This window comes from Halyomorpha halys, unplaced genomic scaffold, assembly GCF_000696795.3.
Source record: "Halyomorpha halys isolate HHAL.00 unplaced genomic scaffold, Hhal_1.1 Scaffold626.1, whole genome shotgun sequence".
NCBI classification, from domain to species: Eukaryota; Metazoa; Arthropoda; class Insecta; order Hemiptera; family Pentatomidae; genus Halyomorpha; species Halyomorpha halys.
In genome coordinates, this window is record NW_027109759.1 from 171,650 (window position 1) to 192,880 (window position 21,231).

A 21,231-nucleotide genomic window follows, 5' to 3' on the forward strand; every position below is an offset into this window, starting at 1 on the left:
CGAAAGTAATGATGAAGCATTCTATTAGGAGTAAAAGAAAAGTATTAAATTGAAAAAATATCTTCTTTAATTGGGATGGTTTAATAATGAACAAAGAATCAGCTTATGATGCAATACTGTTTCTATTTAACATTAGGTTTAAAGGGTATTTTTAATAATCTATTGCTATGAGCACCCATCTGACTCATCGGTTTACAAAAATAGATCTTTAAAAAATAAATATATTCAAATTAAGTCTAATTGAACAGTATTGGGCTTCACGTTTAAATAAATTAATTAGTATTTTTTTAAAATTATCATGGAAATGATACTTTCAATGTATTCAGAATTTTCAGTCAGGTTGGTTTTGGCCTAATGCATACTGATCTTCAGAGGTATCCTCATAACAATCTTTGTAATAATAAATTGATAACTTTGTTCAATATCTTGTATAGAATTTACTCATGATTACTATTGTATTAATGAGGCATTAATTAAAAATATACAAAAAAAATAATTAATTTATAAATATAAGACTGAGCCCAAATTCAATTATCCTATTTATATATATAAATACTTACGCAGCCACTGCAGCGATCATCTCTTGTTTGTTCGGCGAAAAGCATAAGCCATTTTTTTTTTTGTAAAATAAAAAAACACTCGTGCCATAAAATTCGCTTTAGTTAACATTCGTGAGGCACGATAGGGATAACGAATTTGGAATCATCATTATGATAATCTTTGACTTTTGTTTCACTCATATATTTATTATTGGAGAAATGATATTATGAACTAATGAAGCATATAAGAACAGTTTACAAAATCAGCAAACCCATCAATTTGACGGGTTTCATAGAGATATGCAAATTTCATACTATATATTTCATATGGTATACTATATGCAAATTTCAAAAATTAAGAAGCTTAGGAAAAAATAATTGTGCATATAATTTCGTTGGACCAAATGATTAATTTTAGATGTAAATTGGTTCAAATTAACGCTACATTTTTTTGCTTTTTAATTTTGAAGTTCAAAATTCGTGTCTTGATTGATTAGGTCTCGTAAACCTAGTGTTAATGTAGAAAGTGAATATATAGGTTGAACTTTTTCAGGAATATTGAATTTTCTGAGGAAAACTTCTTAATACCTTACCATGTTAAAAATTTATAAATTAAAAAGTTTTAACGTTATGTTGATTTCTTATTTAGTAAATAAAAACAATGTGATTTAGCTGAGACTTATATTAAACATTCTTAAAATCATCATTAGTTTGATGAATAAAACTTCAGGCAATATAGCTAAAATAGTATTTCTTTAATATTTTGAAATTACAATTAAACTGCATTTACTCTTTAAGTTTTTATAACTTGCATTAGTAAATGATAAAAAATTTATAATCTATATTTCATAAAAATTTTTATATATTGAATTTTTTGCAAGGAACCTTCAAGTTTAATAGATAGGATTAAAGGCTAAAAATGGATAAAAAAAAAAATCAATAACATTATTTGTGGATATATTCAATAATATACAAATATATTTATCAGATAGGACAATTAACAATAAAAGAATATAAGCTGATAATATATTTTTCAGTATCAACTTAAATTATATCATCGAATAAATTACTTGTGCTTTATCCTTAAGCACAAAGACCACATTATATATAATATAAATTTCATACATGACCATTAGTCATATATAAAAAATAATTATCACTAAGCTCTCTTTAAAAACTCTACCCTCACTCGACTAATATTAAAAATATATTTTCTATAGATTCTATAGATTCCATCAAGAAAAATACACATAAAATTACTTATTTACAGTTATAGAATAAAAATATGAGCACTAGCACCTCCAACATTGATCGTTGGCTATGTAACTAATTGTGCTTTACAAGATTATTGTGGAACACACCCATGAAACACTTCGTTAAGTCATTTCACAGTATATTACTAAGGCTAAACAAAAATCTAATATTAATTAAATCATGAGATGTGTAAATAAAATTATAATATTCAATATAAATAAAAACAAATTGAAAAATAAATACCATAGATACCTACCACCAATGATAAAGTTTTATTACAAATAGTCAACAAACTTTACAACTAGCACTACTGATATATAAATGAAAGGGGTTCAAAAGTTCAAGAACCAGTTACCATTTCATGTATAAATACAAACAATATTATATATAAATAAAATTAAAAAGTTGTATTATGCTTTCTATGACAAAAAATCTTGACTATTCGATAAACTTAAAGCTATTCTATTCAGTTAGGCCATATTGCCACAAATATTGTAATATACCCTGTTAAAAACAGTATCAGCCTTGTTAATTGACATTTATAATTTTGAATCAAAATTTGTCCAACAAGGACTCACATATATTCACAGAATCTTTGGCCAAGTTGTAAATTACAAGTTCAAGTATTTTTAATGATGGAAAATTAAATAAGTCGAATAGGTTAACAAGATCGCTTTTACAAGTAGTTTAAAAAAACTCAGGATTTTAAGCATCAACTTAAAATGAAATTCATTAAAACAATATTCAGTTTCAATGAATACATTAGAATTTTAAGAAGCCTGCATATATCACAAATCATTTTATGTAGAAGTTATAGTCGAGGAATTGTGCTCCATAAAATTAATAGTAATAATAATTAGAAACCTTAACAAGATTGCAAAATTAGAATTTCCGAAGAGCATGTGAACACAGAACTATTTAAATTTCTTATCTATTGTACTATGTAGATTAGGAGAAAATTACCTAGAGTATATTTAAACAATAGGATTTTTCTGTTTTACTTAGGGAACTTTATCTACAAAAGCAGATTGGTCTCTTATTAATGGATAACCGATCAACGGAAGATCAATGCAATTTTTTTACTGAATGAGTTCTCTTTGGCATCTTGTCAAATAACTAAAAAATTATACACTAGACTACTCAAAGAACTGACACCTAACAAATTAAATCTTATCTCTGATACAAAAGATACTAAACATCTTGTACATCAACTCGCTTAAAAAATTCAATTACCACATATTGAAAACGAGATAAGAGAAAAATCTGCTACACATAGATACCGTTAAAATAAAATATCTGACGTTGGTTTGAAAATATAAATGGTCGGAATGGTCAGAAAAGATGACACATCTACAGGTCTGTATCATACCAGGCAGCAACTTGATTGTTGTCTTGTGGAGGTTGGGGGAGCTCATCAAGAGCGTCGAAATCCAGGTCCCCTGGTCCGACGTCCATGGGTCCATAGTTTGAGTCATGCTGTGAGCCGAGGTCTAGGCCTTGCATCGAGTCAACTGGGATCTGATCGTAGCCTAAACCACACATCCAACCAAACATTTACATTTCATCACAAATACCAAAAACCATCAACAAATAAAAAGCATTAATATTAAGCACATTGAATATTATTAATTATGTTATGACCAAATATTATTAAAATTTTGAAGGTCTGTGTTGGGGATCATTAAAATAAATATTTATTGAAATACAAATGAATAAATAACTATTTTGATGAATGTATTCACACCTCGAATCAAATCGTGAACTTTTGGAAATTCTAGAGCAGATGGGATTGTAGCATGCACATTTATTATAAGAGAAGTGATAATATCAAGAAAATTTGCCAAATATTTTCTTTCTGTCATCCAGTATTGAAAAGTGAAAAATAGGGAGCGTAAATAATAGGAAAAATTTTAAGTACAGAAAAACTAGTATGTAATTCTCATTTATGTACATATTTACATTATTATAAAATAAAGTTAAGATTAAACAAATGGAACATTTGAATCATAATTTATTTTTTTATTTGGCATGCCTGATATGCTTTATAACTTAGACTTGCTTTATGACTTAGAAATCGAGTAAATGTACATTTATGAAAACGGATGTGAAAAAAGCTAGCAACCATGAAAATTAAAAGTGAAATGATAACATAATGCACACTGGAAAAGTATTACATAATATAACAAAGGCTCTTTAACTGGATGGTGTAGAAAAAGTTAGGGATTTATTGTAACAAGTTTATTGAGCTCTTATATTTTCAAAATATAGTTTAATATTATATATTGGAACTATACTATAAATTTAAGGTAAAGGACCATAAGTATTATGATGGAAAAAAAATCAGAAGTTCTATCTTCATATCCCCAATATTATTACAATTAGCTAAGATAATACAATTTAGTTAAGATGCAGTAAGGACGCTTCATGAAGGAATTTTAGAACAACAGGCCCAAAAAGGCTAAGAACCCTAGTGATATAGAATATTCATTAATTAAATTGATGACATTATTCTTCAGTAATAATTTTGTACAACACTGTAAAAGTGAAAGGAACTTAAAAAAAACAAAAATCTTTCCCAACAAAATAGCATAAAATTTCACACCTTAAAGTATTTTGTGTATGTACTCATGCTACAACAGTTTTCATTAGGAGGCTAATATATCTTCATTTGAAATGAAATAAATAATTTTAACTAGAATGTAAGAACAATAAGAAAGCCCTGAAGGAAGTGACTTAGAAATAGATCGTTGGAGTGCTGAGACAAGTCAAATTTTTTGTTATGAAATACAATTTGCTTATATTGAAAAAATCTTTCGAGTCATACATCATAACTCAAAACATATTTACTTGGTTAAAATATTGATTTAATAATTTTGAAAGCTATTTGATAACTTTAACTTAAAACTTGGACACAATAAGTACCATGGAACCAACAGGTCTACGTATATTTGTGTAATTAATACAATGCATAGTAAAAAATATTAGACAAACACCATAAATGTCTGATTTCTGGTTAACGTTCCTTTAATGTTAATTTTTTGAGATGTAGTTAAATTTATATATTTATGATGTAAAAATATCTGGATTTTACAATATTTATAAGACATACTTTATAAAAGAAAAAAAAAAATACAAGGTGACTCAAGGACCAACTACTGGATATAACCATTTTGAGCTGGGATGGGTAAGTAGTGATTGATAAGAGGAATTGCAATGGGACAGGTGAGCGCTAGAGTGATCCCAAACAAATGCTTATTCCCATTGCTGAGTGGTCCCGTGGCCGAGAAGTTTTAACGTAATATTCAGATCAGCAGTCCAGGACCAATCATTCAACATGCTAATACGCCCTATTTTATAAAATGGGCCAACAATAAATATAAAAATAAACAATTATCTTGAAAAATGTAGGTCTATGATTATTCAGCAACAATTTAAAAATATTTAAAAAAAATCCTGAAGTTTCATCACACAAGCGCTAAATCTACATTTAAAAAAAGTGTCAATCTACACACATAAGTGTTTTATATATTGCTTATATATATTACACACAGTGAAGAAATACAGTGCATAAATCAATCAACAAATATTGCAAATTAAATACATCTAAAGAGATCCAAATGATTTTGAAGACAACTACTAACTTCTACTATACAACAAGAAAATGTTTTATCAAGAGAACATTGAAATTAATATTTACAAACAAAAAAGTATCTTTCTATTGAATTGATCACTTCAAGTTTATAATACTTTTTATAAAAGAAAAATGCTATGTTCAATGTGTCAAAAGAACTCAAAAATTAATAAAACTATTTATTTTGAACAATGCCCTACTTTGTAGAGCTTTTAGAATTAAGGAAAACTAGAGAATGAAAACATAATCCATAACTTTGATATTGTGGCTTTCCTTCATTCAAAAAGCCCTGCAAAGTGGGGCGAAACATTGTTCACAATAAATAGTTTTATTACTTTTTGAGTTCTTTTGACTGGACCTGAACCATGTTCCTTTTACATACTATACACGGTCAATCTTCCAATAATACTTTTAATTTCATTATTTTGATAATTTCCCAAAATAAACAAATATTGTAAATAATTATTGACAAAATTAATATTAAAAAAAATAAATAAATTAAGTGAAGCTGAGTAAATTGGTTTTAAATCTGCTAAGTAAATGATGACACATGGGCCACTTAACAAAACAAAAAGGGAATTAAAACTTGTAGCACACAGAGGACATCATAAAATACACCAGAAGTGATACACTGAAAAGCTCTATATCAGAGGCACACTAAAAAGAACAACATGCACAAAATAAACAATTGGCACATTAACAAAAGATAGAAAAAAAAGCAAGCTTTGTAACAGATGGCTCATCAAATACGCAATTTTACCTGTGTTGTAGGGAAGAACAGCAATCAGAGCCCTTTAAACATCAACAGCAAACATCAAACATACCATTTTATTAACTAATTTAATTAAATTTAATACTTAATTATAAACACATTATATATAATGTAGCAAACATGGGAAAAATAAGAGAACCTTTAAGATTATTGGAACTTCACCTTTAATAATTAAGATAAAAAATTTTTTTTTTAGAGCATACAGAAAAAATCCCACACCACAATAATGTGATATTAATCCAGATATATTAAAAAAAAAAAAAAAAAATAGTTCTTTTAGTTTCAAAAATAAAAAATACCTCTCTCTCCTTTTCCTTGATTTACCTACTTTGGATACAGTTCAAATTACATAAAATAACATTTAATTTTAGTTATAGGAACGCAATCTATCAATTTGTAAGTGAAAAAATAATCTGCTACACATGTGAACATTTTTTGGCAGCAACTGAAGGATAGCTTGTTTAAAAAATGCATTAGATTAAGAATAATAAAAAAAATATGAAATCAGGTAGGAGTAAAATATGCAACACATTTTCTTTAAATATCAATAAACGTTAGAAAATATTTCATTATTACAAAATATATTACCTGGCTGATATCCCCTACCGCCATGACTACTATGTACGCTCGGTGGTCCATGAGAGTACATAGTGTCATAATTTTGCTCACCTAGCATATCCTATTAAGGGGGAAAAACATAATGAAAATTATTTTGAACATATATTTTATAAAAAATAGTATAGTTCAATAACAAATGAAAAAAAAAAGTTATTGTCAATAATAAAATCAAGAGGAAATTTAACCAAAATATAGTTGTAAAAAATAATTTAAATGCTTGACCTGAGTGTAGGGAAGGTTACAAATATTTTAACAAAGCAAGGTGACTGTGATAAAGATTTTTAATTTAATGTGGACAATTGACTAATTAGGTATTTGGTCATAATTTAGGAATTGCTTGTTGACAAAATGATATGATTCCCTAATGTTTTAATGCCTCATGGGGGGTAAGGTAATTTCTGGACTGATATAGATGACCTGGGCAGGATAGCCTGCTTCAAGTTGTTTTTCAAATAATTTGTGCTAAAATTGTTTAAATGTATGATAATTTATAAATAGTATTGTTATTTGTTTCAGAATTGCTAATAGATTGTTCTTGAGGATGGCTGAATTGGCCAAAACGTCGGACTTATAATAAATAAAAAATGTTTTGAGACTAAAATGAATAATTTTTTTTATTTATATAAACAATATTAACCAGTTTCAAGAAGTGTTAAAATTATAATTTTTTTTTTTCGGACTACAAAAATCCTCATTATGTTTTTAAAAATTTTTAGTGAATAAAAAATCAGTAATATTTTTTTCTTATTCTTCAGAAAGAGACAAACTGATAGGTACTTAATAACCATGAAGAAAATGAATAAATTTTGAGCTACACGCCAAAAATACTAAATGTACATAACTTTTTTTTTTACCTGATAAATCAGAATAGCAAAATACCTTTCTGGGTAAATCCTGAACATTTAGCAAAAACCCCATGACAATCGGATGAATGCCATGGCGTTGCACAAAGTACGAATAAACAAATATTCATTTTTATTCAGTTAATATTAAAAGAAAATTCAGCTAAAAAATTAATATTTAGATAACATCATTAATTTCAGTTAATCTCAAAACAGTGCTAACTAAAAAGTATAGATTTTGTTTTTTTGGAAGCAGATAGTTGACCGTATGAAGTAGATAGTAGGAAGATAGTGTGGGTGGCGGTCAATAAAGTTACCAAAGTGGTAGAAGAAAACAATTTATTGTTAACCAACCTTTCACTCTACTTTGCAGGGATTCATCAGTACTAAAGGAGAAGAAAACGATAAGGATGATGGTGTCAAACTAGAAGAACGTAGAGAAATGATAAGTTGAGGGCTCGAGTTTAGGTGATCTGGTGATGAGGGTTGTACAATAGGTCAACGATTTTGAAGGCGGGCATCGCGATGGAGAATAGTAGTGTTTGTATCTTGGTGGCTCCAAGTATGTTGAATCATATTGGCAGAAGATAGTTGACCGTATGAAGTAGATTGTAGGAAGATAGTCTCAGTTGGTGGTCAATAAAGGTAACAAAATAGTAGATAAAACTATTTATTGTTAACTAACGTTTTGCCTCACTTTGCAGAGCTTTGTCAGGTTTACAGTTATTGTATACTTTCTTCTACTTTGAAAACGCCACCAACATCATCTTTTTCTTCTCCTTCAGTCCTGACAAAGCCCATGAAGTGGAGCAAACGTTGATAAACAATAAACAGTTTTCTTCTATTATTTGGGTACCTTTATTGACCACTATCCAGACTATCTTCCAACAATATAGATTTTTTGTCAATCAACAATTCAGATTTTACAAACGATGTTGCAAGAACCAACAACAAACAGGTCTATCAATAAATATTAATGTAAATGTTTGTTCACATTAGTCAACCGGAATAAACAAAAAATTTAAAAATATGCATTTTTAAGTTGATACAGTTGGAATCTAAGAATGTTATGGACAGGAAAATTAGGTTATCATAATAAAAAAATGGACGCCTAAAGATTATAAAGAATGAAGAGTTTCTAACATAGACTATGATTTCTTGCCGAATCTGTTGTATCAATGATTAACAAAGTTGCTATGATGCAACGTATTAGTTTCAAAACAAACATTAAAAATTGTATATTGGTTTCATGACAAAAAATAGGGAGTTATAAATAACTTGGTGGCATTAGGCAATTTGTAGATTACTTTAATTAAGTACACTTGAACCATAAACCAGTACTTTTAATGGTCAATAAAATTTAATGAATTTTTGCTATAATTTTATAACCTAAAATTAAATTGATTTAAAAATTAACCAATAGACAACATGAAAATATCTGAGGAAAGTTAATTTTGAAAAAAAACAACAGCAAAACATAATTCAATAAAACAGCGTTAGAGAATTATTGTAAAAGTGAAGCATAAATTTAAGTTCTTACATACAAAAAAAGAAAATTATCTACAGAACAACTTTAACTTCAGAAGTTATTGAACTATCCATCTTCTACAAATTCTAGGTACTAAGTACTTTGTAAATTCTTGATTGACTCAAAAAATCATTCTAGTACTATAATTGACAATGAAAGTTATCATTCATTAATAATTCTACTATCATGGCTCGAGAGATTGGATTATGATCCTAAGATGATTAGAAACTTGAAGTTACCTGTAAATCGGGAGCCATTCCTAAATCACCATTCCATAGATTCTGATCCTCCCTAAATAGGGAGTTTGTAAGCTCCATCGAAAGTCTCTTTTTGTAATCCTGAGGTTTGTCTTCAGACATTCTGAACAAGACAGCAGCAGCATAAGTAGCTACAAAATAAGAGGAATACTTTATAAATGATATTTTCAATGTCTATACTTATGCTAAATTCATGTTATTAATAGTAAAAAAAATATTTTTTAATTTGGACGTTTTCAAATATAAAGTTAACTAATTGAAATTCAATTATCAATACATAAAGCAAAACTGTATAAAAACATGAAATGCTTTTACTATTGCAGAGTAAATGCAGACCTCTATTAGCCTATACTGTCAATCAGGTTTGTTATAAATTAAAAAAAAAAGGTTATAATTCGTTAAAAATTGGTTCTTTGAATGAGGCAAGGACAACCAAATTGGTTGCCATCATGAAAGTGCTTAGTGTATTGAGATTGTTAAATTTTTAACACTCAGAAAAATTCTTAAAGAATTAAAATTTATTCTTTTTATTTAATGTATTGTTTTAATTAAAAAAATAATTACATTACATGTAAAAACTGATAGTACCAGACAGATTCAACTAAAAAAATTATTATTATTTTTTTTACTGTTTAATTTTAAATATTGATGGCTTACCTTAAAGTGGTGCCAACTATATTTCCACTAGCTTTAGGCAAAATAAAATTTAAAGTTCTTTCTTTTAGGAAAATTAATTGAACGGTTGTAATATTCCTAATAGAGAGAACATTTTAAGAGAGAATTGTATTGTTGGTAAAGTTATTAGAAACGTATTTAGCACTAATATGAAGGAAGCCGTTGATATAGAATGGTAATTTGAAGAGGTTTCAAGTAGAATAGTGGAACCATTAAATACATAGCCAAAATAGAAGACAAAAGAGGATAGTTTAAAATGTTTTATGCCCTTGATTCCCAGAATACACAAATTTAAATCGATCAGGTTCAAGCCTCAGTCAATCTCAACATGTTTCATTCCTTTCCTCTAAAGAAGGGGTCTCGGCTTTTTATTGAGTCCAACACAAAAAAGTGAAACAAGATAACCAATGATACAAATTTTTCACCACCTTAATTTTAGATTATCTAATTCGCTCAGAACTTCTTAATTTCAATAGCTACGTAATTTATTATTATTATATAATAAATCAATTATTTCATATTAGGATGATATTATAAACCAGTGTGTAGTAATATCTTTGGAATTAGTCTCCAGTGTGCAACAAATCACATAAATCACCAGAGTTATTGAGCCAAAGGTATTGATAATACTCCCCAAAACAGATAGATGTAAAAAATATTTAAAAACATTATAATCAGTAAAAAATTATTAGATGGACCTTAAAATTTAGTAATACTCACCAACACCTTCATTTCGAGAGTGGAGTAATTCTGTAAGAGGCGCTGTAGCACCTTCTTGTTCTATAAGCTCAGCACCTTCCTTGTCCTGGGCAAGCTCGCACAGTACACCAGCAGCTACTCGTTGAATATTCTCTATCTCATCGAAAAGAAGCTGTACAAAGATCGGTATGACCATCTGGCCTCTGATAATAGCTCTGTTGTGGCTCTCTCTCGCCAAAATATGAAGAGCACCCACAGTGCCTTCCACTATCTCTTCCATGCGCACACCGTCCGCATAAATACCACCTGATTGGGTTCCTCCGCTGGTAACACTGGATCTCTAAATGATAAATAAAAAATACTTATAGATAAAATAGATGTTTTAATTTTTATTTTCAAATAAATTCCTAACTTAAACAACTTTTCATCATCAACGAATAAAATAATGGGTAATATTCCAGAATATTGACTAATTAACCCCTGATAAAAATCACTAAAACTCGCATATTTTTAAGGACTATAACAACACTTCACCAATCAGTTTTAATTTCTGAAAACTAGTCTTCTTTTTAAAATCCACAATTCCCTTTGATCTTTTACTATCTGTTTATAGAAAATTTATGAACACTTTTATCTTTTAAATATTTAATATTGACATTAATAATAAGTATTGTAAATAAATTTAAGTGTCCCTGCATCCAATCATGGATTATTAGGGTTAACAATAAAACAATTCATTTAGGATTTATTAACTGTCATATTCCTCACTCTTCATTATTATAAACAATCTTTAGGCTTATTTATCTCATCAAGGAGTGTTGAGATAAAACATTTTATTTCCAATAATAATAATAATTAAAAAAAAAAATGAAATAAAAAATACAACTTTAAGGAAAGAAAAAAAATTATAACATAATGATGGTGTTATCTAATTGTAGTGTCTAAAAGGGAATTAATAAATGATTTTCCTATAAGAAACATTACTAGTAAGGATTTAGAAATGTATTTATAGCAGACAGCCATGTAAGCTAAACGTACATTCAGATTTTTACTAATTAAATAAACTTTCAAGATAAAACTAAAACATGAATACTAATTTTTAAAAAAAGTTTACTATCATTGGAAAATAAAATTGCACTCACCCTCTGTGTGTCCTGGAATGCTTGCATTAGGAGCCGTATCAAGTGGTGTATTGCACCGTGATCCCTAAGCGGTGTGTGGTTAGCCTGACACAAGGCAAGGTTTCTGATCAAGCCAATAACAGCCTTGACTAGAGGCCATCTTGAAGGTGGGTGTAACAACTTGACAATCACTTGCAAGCCATAGTTGAGGCGGACAGCATTCTGGGCAAGCTCACTCTCCATATGGCGAGAAGTCAGGTGCCTCAAAGCACAAACCTATAGGACAATTAATAAAACTATAAATTCAACATAAAACCATAGTGACACCACTTTTTTTTTTTCTCCAGTTACTATGAAAAGAAAAACTTGTTGCTTGCTAACTTGTTCTATTAAAACATTGAGATCTTAGAGGTTTCCAAGTTGCAGCCTTTTCCAAACTTTCGAAATCTAATTACCACTTCTATAATTATTATCACACTGAGTACCCCTCATCAAAATAAAAAATAAATTCTAACTTTCCCTAATGGACAAACCCTCTCTACGAACACTTAGTAAATGTTACCATAGAAGTAAAAGAATTTAGACACTTTAAAAAAAAGACTCCACTTTTACGAAAACAGGCAGTTAAATTTTCTTAATAAAAAAAATCAATTAAGGCCTCTGAACAGACACCTACAAGAATTGTAGAAAATTAAAGAAACCTTACTAGATTGTTCTATTTTGAAATGAATAAGTACATAAATTTATAAATACATTATAAAAAAAATTTTTTTGTTCTACTATGTCACCTGAAGCTGTCTATAAATTAGAGCATTAAAAATGCGTAATTTTAGCAATTTACTAAAAATTAAAAATTCAAGGTATATTATGATACAATTCAATTTTATTGAAATTGTACTATGAATGAATACTGCTGGATTAATATTATCACTGTTGTGGAGTATGAACTTGAATTAAAAGAGTCTGTAAGTGACATAAAAACTATCACATCTAAAGGAACATGAAAAATTAGTGATCATATTACAATAAGTGAAAATAAAAAGAAAAAGTTTATATAATATTTTTTTAACTGATTGAATAAACATACAAAACATACTTAAAAAATAATGTTCATAAATTGCAGAATAATACTCACAGCAGGTTCAGTTATTTCTTCTCTGTCCCCAGCTGATATAATTGTCCTGACAAGTGCATCAACACCACCGACCTGGCACACAGTCACTTTATTCCTTTGATTATTGCAAGTCAAATTTGATAATATACCAGCTGCACAAGTAACAATATTGATATCGGAAGAATCGAGCAGTTGGACGAGGGATTGGAGGAGCCCTTCCAAACCACCAACTTTGGTTCCAGCATCTGAAAGATTTCTCAAGGTCCAAAGGCAGTTCTGAACAAGCCGCTGCGATGGATGCCCCAGGTGCATTGCTAGAGCAGGTAATCCTCCAGCCTCAACTATTGCAGGTTTGTTGCTTGAGCAGACGGATAAAACTGCCAAAATATAGTTCGTGAATTCATTTAGAAGACAATATATTTAATTAATTATAGAACAATTTACACACTTTACCTAAAAACTAGTTTTAACAGGAAAAAAAAATTATCTGAAATCTTTATTAAAAATGTTATACAAGGGTAACTCTAACACTACAATGGAGTAAAAACACTTGATGTAGCTAAAATATAAAAGAATTTAGGGAATTTCTTCAAGTAATGGTTCAGTTAGATTTATCACTATATATAATCTTATCATTAGTTATGTATAGTAATAGTCTTTTAAACAGACACATGTGATATGGTTTAGTTCAAATTGTTAGAAAAAAGAGTCCCCAGTAGATGGGCCAGTATAGCTTTCTCACCATTTCCATAGGGTAGATAGGTACATAATTACCTACATTTCAAGTTGAGAATAAATTTTATTATTTTTATTTGATTTGTCATTAGAGAATAAAATCTACAAGATGATCAGTGTTCGAAACATTTCATCAAGAAAAAACTTGGCAAAAAAATACTTTCAGACACGGCGAAGCAAAAAGTTGAGTAAAGAATTTGATTAAAATAATGCTGGACCATTTTCACACAACCCTTTTTCCATTTACTGCAGCATGAATACAAAGCTTTATAACCTTCAGTACTGAGGAAGCAAAATTGTATATATGAATCCAACTATATAAAAAAATCCCTTTACTTCAATTTATGATTTAATTAGTACACAGATTATTATTAAATAAGAAAAAAATAAAAACCTTTAAGCACTCTTGATGTTGTCCAGAGGAGCTTCTCATAATCGTAGCTCCTCATGATCCGTACCAGCTCAATAGGACCCTGTGACGCCAAAATAATAAGCTTACTTTCTTGATTGCCATAAGCTAAAATTTGGAGACAGTCGGTCACAATGGCTAAGAACTTCACATTATTTCGTTGGAGCAAAACAACCATCTTTTGCAATCCTCCAGCAACTCGCACAGCTGTCTTACTTCCTTCTTGATGAAGAAGGAGGTTGTGCAAAGTGGTGATTGCATAGAAAAGAACAGATTCCACAGGGGAACTAAATAAAAAGATAAAAGGTTATTGTGGATAATAAAATAAAATTATATGGTATGTGCTCATATAATAGTAAACAACAAACCTTAAAAGTTTCACAAGTGCAGGGATACCACCGCTTTTGAAAATAGCCAAGAGACCCTGCCTGTGATGGGACAAATTGTGTAATGTTCCTACGGCTCCTTTGGTTGTTTCTAGGTCGTTACTGTTTGATAATGCCCTCACCAAAGCTTCAACCATCTAATAATAAGATTTATTATTGATAATGTAACATGAAAAATATCTTTAAAAAAAATATTACAGATATAAAACAAAAAAAAATTTTTATTTAACAATTTTATTTCCAACTTTACTTTCTGAAATAAGTAAATGATAAATTTAATACATATAATGAACTGGTATAAATTCTGTTTCACATTATTTTCATGTACAAGTATTATATCAAAATTATATTCTAAATAATAATAATAAAAAAAGTTACCTGAGGACTGTTCATGATCGCATGGCGAGAGGCTTCCTTTTTAGAGAGCTGGTGTACCATCATAGCAGCTTGTGAGACCACAACTTGGTCCTCATCATTAAGCAACTTTATCAATTCTGGAATAGCACGGGTAGCTAGATCAGCATCATCCTGTAATACAAAAAAAAAATTATTAGTAGCTGCCTACTTAATGGCTAGTTTAATGATCATCCTTACCACTTTAATAGAAGGGGATACAGAATACACAATAAAGATAATGTTTTTTGGGAATATTAAATAATAGATTAGAAGTCAGACCAATTAAAAAATAATTTATGACATAAAGTAGACAAGGTGATATAATAAACATAGAAGAATGCATGCTAAAATCCATATATGTGAGCATGTTCCGATTGTAGAAGAGACTGTTTGAAATGGGTTTGCCATTGCCAAAAAATTATTATAAACATTTTTATTTCACTAGTGTATTTCTTTTAAACCTATTTTTATTTATAATACATTTTATATTTTACATTCGTTTTAGTTATTGTTCCCCCCGTATCCAATCCTTACAATCTAAAATCCTCAAAGCTCTTTTATCACGTCACAAATAAGCTCATCCATAAAGATCTTAACATCCCTTTCATTGCAGAATTGGCCCAACAAAGATATGCAAACTTTCATTCTAAACTCCTTACCCATTAATTCTTAATCTCTCATCCTTAACAGTTACTGATAACTGATAATCCTCCAAGGCGCCTGAAAAGAAAATGACCATAGGACCTTCTAATTTAAATTAATAATTGAAGTACCACCATTGGGTGGATTCTTCCCAAGATTATGAAACTTTCCTCAAATTTACTTATTGTATTTTTTTTTTACAGCTGTAAATTTTGATAAATAAATAAAATTATTAAGCTAGGTAAATGCAAGTACGGCAAGTGGGCCTAGTGGTATTTTTTGCCAACCCTTGAGTCAATATTACCTGCCCCAGGTAGGCATCAAACTCACTGGGACCTATACCCTAACCCGTAAAGGCGTCACATCCCTTATTTAACCAGTAAGTCATTAGAATAAAACATACAGCAATTTTGTTACACCAAAATAATGTATCTTACTATTAATTTAAAAATCTAAATGGGTTCTAACCTGATAATTGATGAGATTTACAACCGCATGTTTCAACATTTGACTTGGTTCAGCAAGCCTTTGAACTGCGGTTGCCTGAGCCTGGTCAAACTGTGTCGATGGAATTTCGATACCTTCTTCTAATGTTTCGGGAAACATAGCAGCTCGAACTCTCTGAGATCTTGTCTGAGAGAGTTGTTGATTCATTTCTGTGGATGAAAGTTAAAACATTTTTTTGTATGTAATTACAATGACATTATTTAAGAAAAAGCTAATTTCAAATCAAATAAACCTACCATCAACTTGCTCTTGGGTAAAACCCTGAGTAAAACCTTGATCCAGGTCAAACATGTCTTGATCCCCATACATCTCTTCTTCTTTACCTGAAAGTGAGGGGGCTGTGGTGGTTGCGCCTGAATGAATACCTGAATCAGCCAAATATGAGCTCTGTTGCCACATGAGTGTTTGGTCTTTGACAGAACCCATGGGCAAATCTGGCCCACCCTGGTAGTTTCCATGAGACACTAAAAAATAAAGATTAGATAGTGAGTTCATAATATAATCAGTTGATATCTAACATCTATATATAATTAAATAATCCTTAATCAAGTAAACAAATGTTTTTAGTAACATGGAAATTTACTAATTGGATTACAATGACTTTAAAAAGGTTCTCATAAAAATGGAATGGGATAACTTCAGAACAACATATACTGAGCTTCAAATCAAGCAAAATGTAACACAGCAAGATGAATTTACTATTAATTCAGTCATAGATTTTATTTCTCAATATTTCGAACTATACAACAAAGAATTTCAGCATAAAACAAAGGTAACTACTAACTTTCATGCTACTAAAATTAATTTAAACTTATGAACTATGAAATAATAACTTAATGAAAAAATAACTTACTTGGCCTACTTTGAGCTTGTTGCATCATTGTCAAAGCAGATATTTTCCTCCCCTAAAATTAGAAAAAAAAGATAAGATTTTCATGAATTGTAAATTTTATAAAGTGGTAGAAACAGGTCTAGTAAGTGATAATACATAAAGGCTTTCATGAACTAAGAGGGAAGTAGCAATAACAAAAGTAAACTATCTTAATTACCTAAAGAAAAACAATAATTAAAAAAAAAAATACGGGCAAAGACACTGCATACATTGCATTTATGAATGGAATGAAAACATATCCGCCATGTTTTCCAATGAAGGTGCACTTCAAGAACAGTAAATGAATTAGAAATTTGCAGTTTCTAAAGACTGAGGTCATATAACTTGGATGTAGCTTACCGGCCATGACATGCATCCACAAAAATGCGATTGTATATTACTTTAAAAGCAATAACTACACTCAAAAAATGTACAAATATGATACATACTATAAAAAGAAGGTAATCCTAATGCTGTTTTGACTTGGCTTTTAATGTCACTAATAACAAATTCAAACTTAATAAAAAACAAATAACTCACACTACTAAAACAAATTAAGCATGTGCGCTGAGTCAGGCGAAGTTCAGGCCGAAAGACGATACAAAGAACTGAACACAATGAATCAGTTGTGAGAATAACTTCACGTGTCCTGAGGCAGGGGTCGCTAGGGTCGATCTTGGAGTGCTATCTATAAACATTCCATTACTCGGAACTAATGGTTCTGTATTCACAAAGAACCTGAAAAAAAATTATGTGTTTAAATCTAAGGACATTGGGGGGTTTGTTTAAACGAACGAACGCATTATAAAAATTTAAACTTACAAAATCAACAAAACAGAATTAGGGATGACAATCTACTCGTCACACTATTTTAGTTACTCCTCGATGACTAATAATGTCAAGTGGAGTGGGGCATGGGAGGAAGTCTCGATGATACATCTTTGCTCACTGATTAATTTCCAATTCGTTTCCTCTACTTTTAAATGTTCTATTATGAGGTTGAAAGCATTGGTGAATACTGAGAGGGAGGAGAATGCGTCTCCCATAAAGAAAATCACAATTTTTTTAAACCTTTTTTAATTATATCCTCCTTATGTTTATCCGTAGTATGACAAGAATGGTTTCATAATGAAATAATTAGTTATTTTATGTTTGAAACTTATTTTCATTAAATGGAAACATGAAAGAATCCTTCACGACCCAGAAATACCAATTGGAAGGATTTTCTATAAATTCCGTTTAAAATAAACATATATTGTAGCATCCTCTAAAAATATTTCTGAAACATTCGCTGGTTGAAAGACCACTAAATTATAAAACATATGTGTATTCTTAATTAAATTTCAGTTTTATTAATTTATTTGTACCATTAATTGTTCACGTGGGCGGTTTAAAGTCATTGTGGCGCTACACTTAACGACGATTTTAGCTCAAAATTTGGATCTAGTTGCACTGAACTGTTAAAAGAAAACTCTCCAACCTCAATAGTTCTTCTATTCGATGCCTGTTTTTTAAATATTTTATCAATATAAAAAATGTTATTCATTGAATTGCAACATGATGTCATTTTCGGATATTTAAAAAATCAGTAAAAATAAAATTTAGCCAATTTTACTTCAAGATTACCTTTAATCAAACTTCATTTCAATATTCAACTGGTTTTAATCATAGATGGGCTTTAAGAATTTATCACAGCCTATATCTCAATATGAAGATTAATGCACTTACGCCACTCTTACTCTGACTACTTCTTCACCTTTATTTATGATAATGTGACGTTGGATTGAATAATTTATTTGTCACCTATTAATTGCTCACCTCGTAGCACTGACTTGAATCCTTTAGGTGTCGTTTGTAATAGGTATACCTGAGCAAAGGATATAATGAGCAAAGCTAAGGATACAAGATGGCATTGACCATAAAATAATATTCGGTTTTAGGAGGATATATCATTTCTGTATGTTCTAAATGTTTTTAGAGAATTAATTTTGTTAAGCTCCTTCTCCACTTAAGGTTAACCGGGGCAAGAGAAATTCGAGGTATGTGAAATTATTTTTAATATTCAAACAGAAAAGTAAAACGCGGTCATTGAATGAAACGGATTAAAAATTGCTGCGGGTTCTCAAAAGATGGGAAAGGCACTTGAGACCTTTAATCCACACGGTTGCCACTTGCCGCAAATCTAAAATATCTATAAAAGCTTGATAAACGAAGTAAGTAAACATTTTTCGATATCCACAAGCTTGTGTTTGGATGATGTTTATTGTTAAGGTACAGCTACACGTTTGCCAAAATATGGAAAATTCCTGCATGCGCTGGCATAGGGATGTATTATTTCGATTGGCTGGTATAAACAGAACGGGGGCCGACCCGTTAATTGTCGGTTTTGGGCACAAAGATCGCTTGTGCTGTATTCACACGTTTGTGTTCAGTTAGTTTTGTTTTAGAACTGCTAACAGCTAAATAGTTGCACTCTTCGTGTTTTCATTAATTAAAGACCCCAACCTTCAAATTCAATTAACTCTGGTTTTGAGATTATAGATTTTATATCTATCGATTTCAAATCATTAAATTCTTAATTTTAAATTATGTCAATTAACGTTAGCGTTTTATTTTACACAGCAGAAGATATATTTATAAAGACATTGTATTCCTGAGGGAGAGAAGGAGATAGGAAGTTGATAACAAACATATGGAAAAAAGAAATGTTTTCAGCCAAATAACATATTTTTTAGACTCCAATATGATAAACAAATTCTCATGTCAAACGTAAAGACATTATTAAGTATAAACAGACATTACATGTTTATATAATTAAAATAACAAATACCTGATAAAAATTCAGGAACGGAAGTTGAATTCACAGGTTACGTAGTACTAGTTCTATGAATTTTTATCATCTACTACCTGCTTGGCGGATATTTATGTTTCCTTCCATTTATTCTGTCTTTACATTATTCCTTTTTAAAATGAAAATATTTAAATCAAATGTAATATCCGACCAAAGTCACGAGAACATACAATCGTATTTTATCGGCATTTGTTGTTTCATTTGTTTAACAAACATTTGTATCAGTTTTGAAGTGTAGTTGGCAAAAGTGTAAATCTTGTAAGTCAGGGATTCCCAGCTGTCCCAGTGAAAGGATAATTTCCCCATGAGCCCGGGGATAGGAAATAAATAAAAAAACGTTATTGGTGGAGACATTCCCTTCTGGGGACAATGAGTAAAAGCGCTCAATGAGCTATTCAAGGATATTATCAATTTTTTTAAACGCTAAAATAAACATAATAAACAATAAATAAATAAACATTTAAGGATAAGAGCGCAAATGTGTTTAACACTCAAAATTTAACAACTATCAGATTGATTGTTTTTCTATTTTCTTACAGTGTACACTATTAATAAAGAAGACAGGGGAGGTTGTTATACCTTGATGATAGTGTACTTCGAATCATGGGCGTATCTAGAGGGGACAGTTGCCTCCTCTGTAAGTAAAAAAAATGATTTAGATTATAAATAAAAATGATTTTTTTTTTTTAAAGCGAATACTAATTATAATAACTAATAAAGCATTTCGACAATTATATATAATTTTATTAAAATTCTGGTTTCATTCGCCGTTCCCGTGTTGAACTGTCACAACCTAATTGACTATGGCTTGCCCTCCCTAGTTTAGATCCTGTGTACGCCCTTGCTTCGGAACATTCTTAAGTTTTTTTCGAGGAATTGTAATTTATGTGATAGGAATTGTGCTAGAGTTAAGATTAAGTGTACTGAGTTGAATGAAAGAGTTGTTGCCCTATGCTATTGTTTTCTGGTTAATATTGCTGCTTTGTCAATTATTTTATTTTGTATTTTTATTTTTGTTACTTTTTTGATTACCCGGCTGTCTTTAAATGGGCTACAGTAGAGAAAGAACTCCTCGTCTGCGGTAATATCTTTGGAATACGTTCATTTCAAAATAAAACCAAAACTTTTTTTACTACTTTACCCTTAATTATGTTTTTATAATTTCCTGTATCAAACTTCCTAAATCATATTTCCTGAGCTACAAACAAAAACGCTTAATTTTGTCCATAGCTTTTTATTCCAACTGGGAATTCGGGGATTTCAGTATCTTTAAACCTTCCCATTACGACAGAAGACATTTTGAAAAAAAAACAAACACGTAAATCGATATAGTAACTCAAACATTTATTGTGGACAAAGATTCAACCATTTACTTATATATATA

At 29.8% G+C, this 21,231-nt stretch overlaps 1 protein-coding gene across 3 annotated transcripts; it reads right to left on the reverse strand.

Annotated features, from left to right (window-relative positions):
* Positions 1–1,479: 1,479 nt before the first annotated feature.
* LOC106684889 (armadillo segment polarity protein) lies at positions 1,480–17,937 on the reverse strand. Of its 3 annotated transcripts, XM_014427204.3 has the most exons (15): positions 17,819–17,937; positions 17,537–17,734; positions 16,979–17,030; positions 16,362–16,589; positions 16,087–16,274; positions 14,959–15,108; positions 14,563–14,717; positions 14,180–14,481; positions 13,072–13,427; positions 11,958–12,212; positions 10,837–11,155; positions 9,424–9,572; positions 6,785–6,875; positions 6,185–6,216; positions 3,207–3,322 (listed from the first exon to the last, which is right to left on the reverse strand). In XM_014427204.3, the coding sequence occupies exons 3-14, from the start codon at positions 17,004–17,006 to the stop codon at positions 6,209–6,211; spliced, it is 2,229 nt and encodes a 742-aa protein (XP_014282690.1). In that variant the 5' UTR covers positions 17,007–17,030; positions 17,537–17,734; positions 17,819–17,937; the 3' UTR covers positions 3,207–3,322; positions 6,185–6,208. The 3 variants fall into 3 exon arrangements, with proteins under 3 accessions (XP_014282688.1, XP_014282689.1, XP_014282690.1); XM_014427202.3 differs by lacking the exon at positions 6,185–6,216 and having other exon boundaries at positions 1,480–3,322; positions 17,819–17,936; XM_014427203.3 differs by lacking the exons at positions 6,185–6,216; positions 17,537–17,734; positions 17,819–17,937 and adding an exon at positions 17,446–17,464 and having other exon boundaries at positions 1,480–3,322.
* Positions 17,938–21,231: the final 3,294 nt, after the last annotated feature.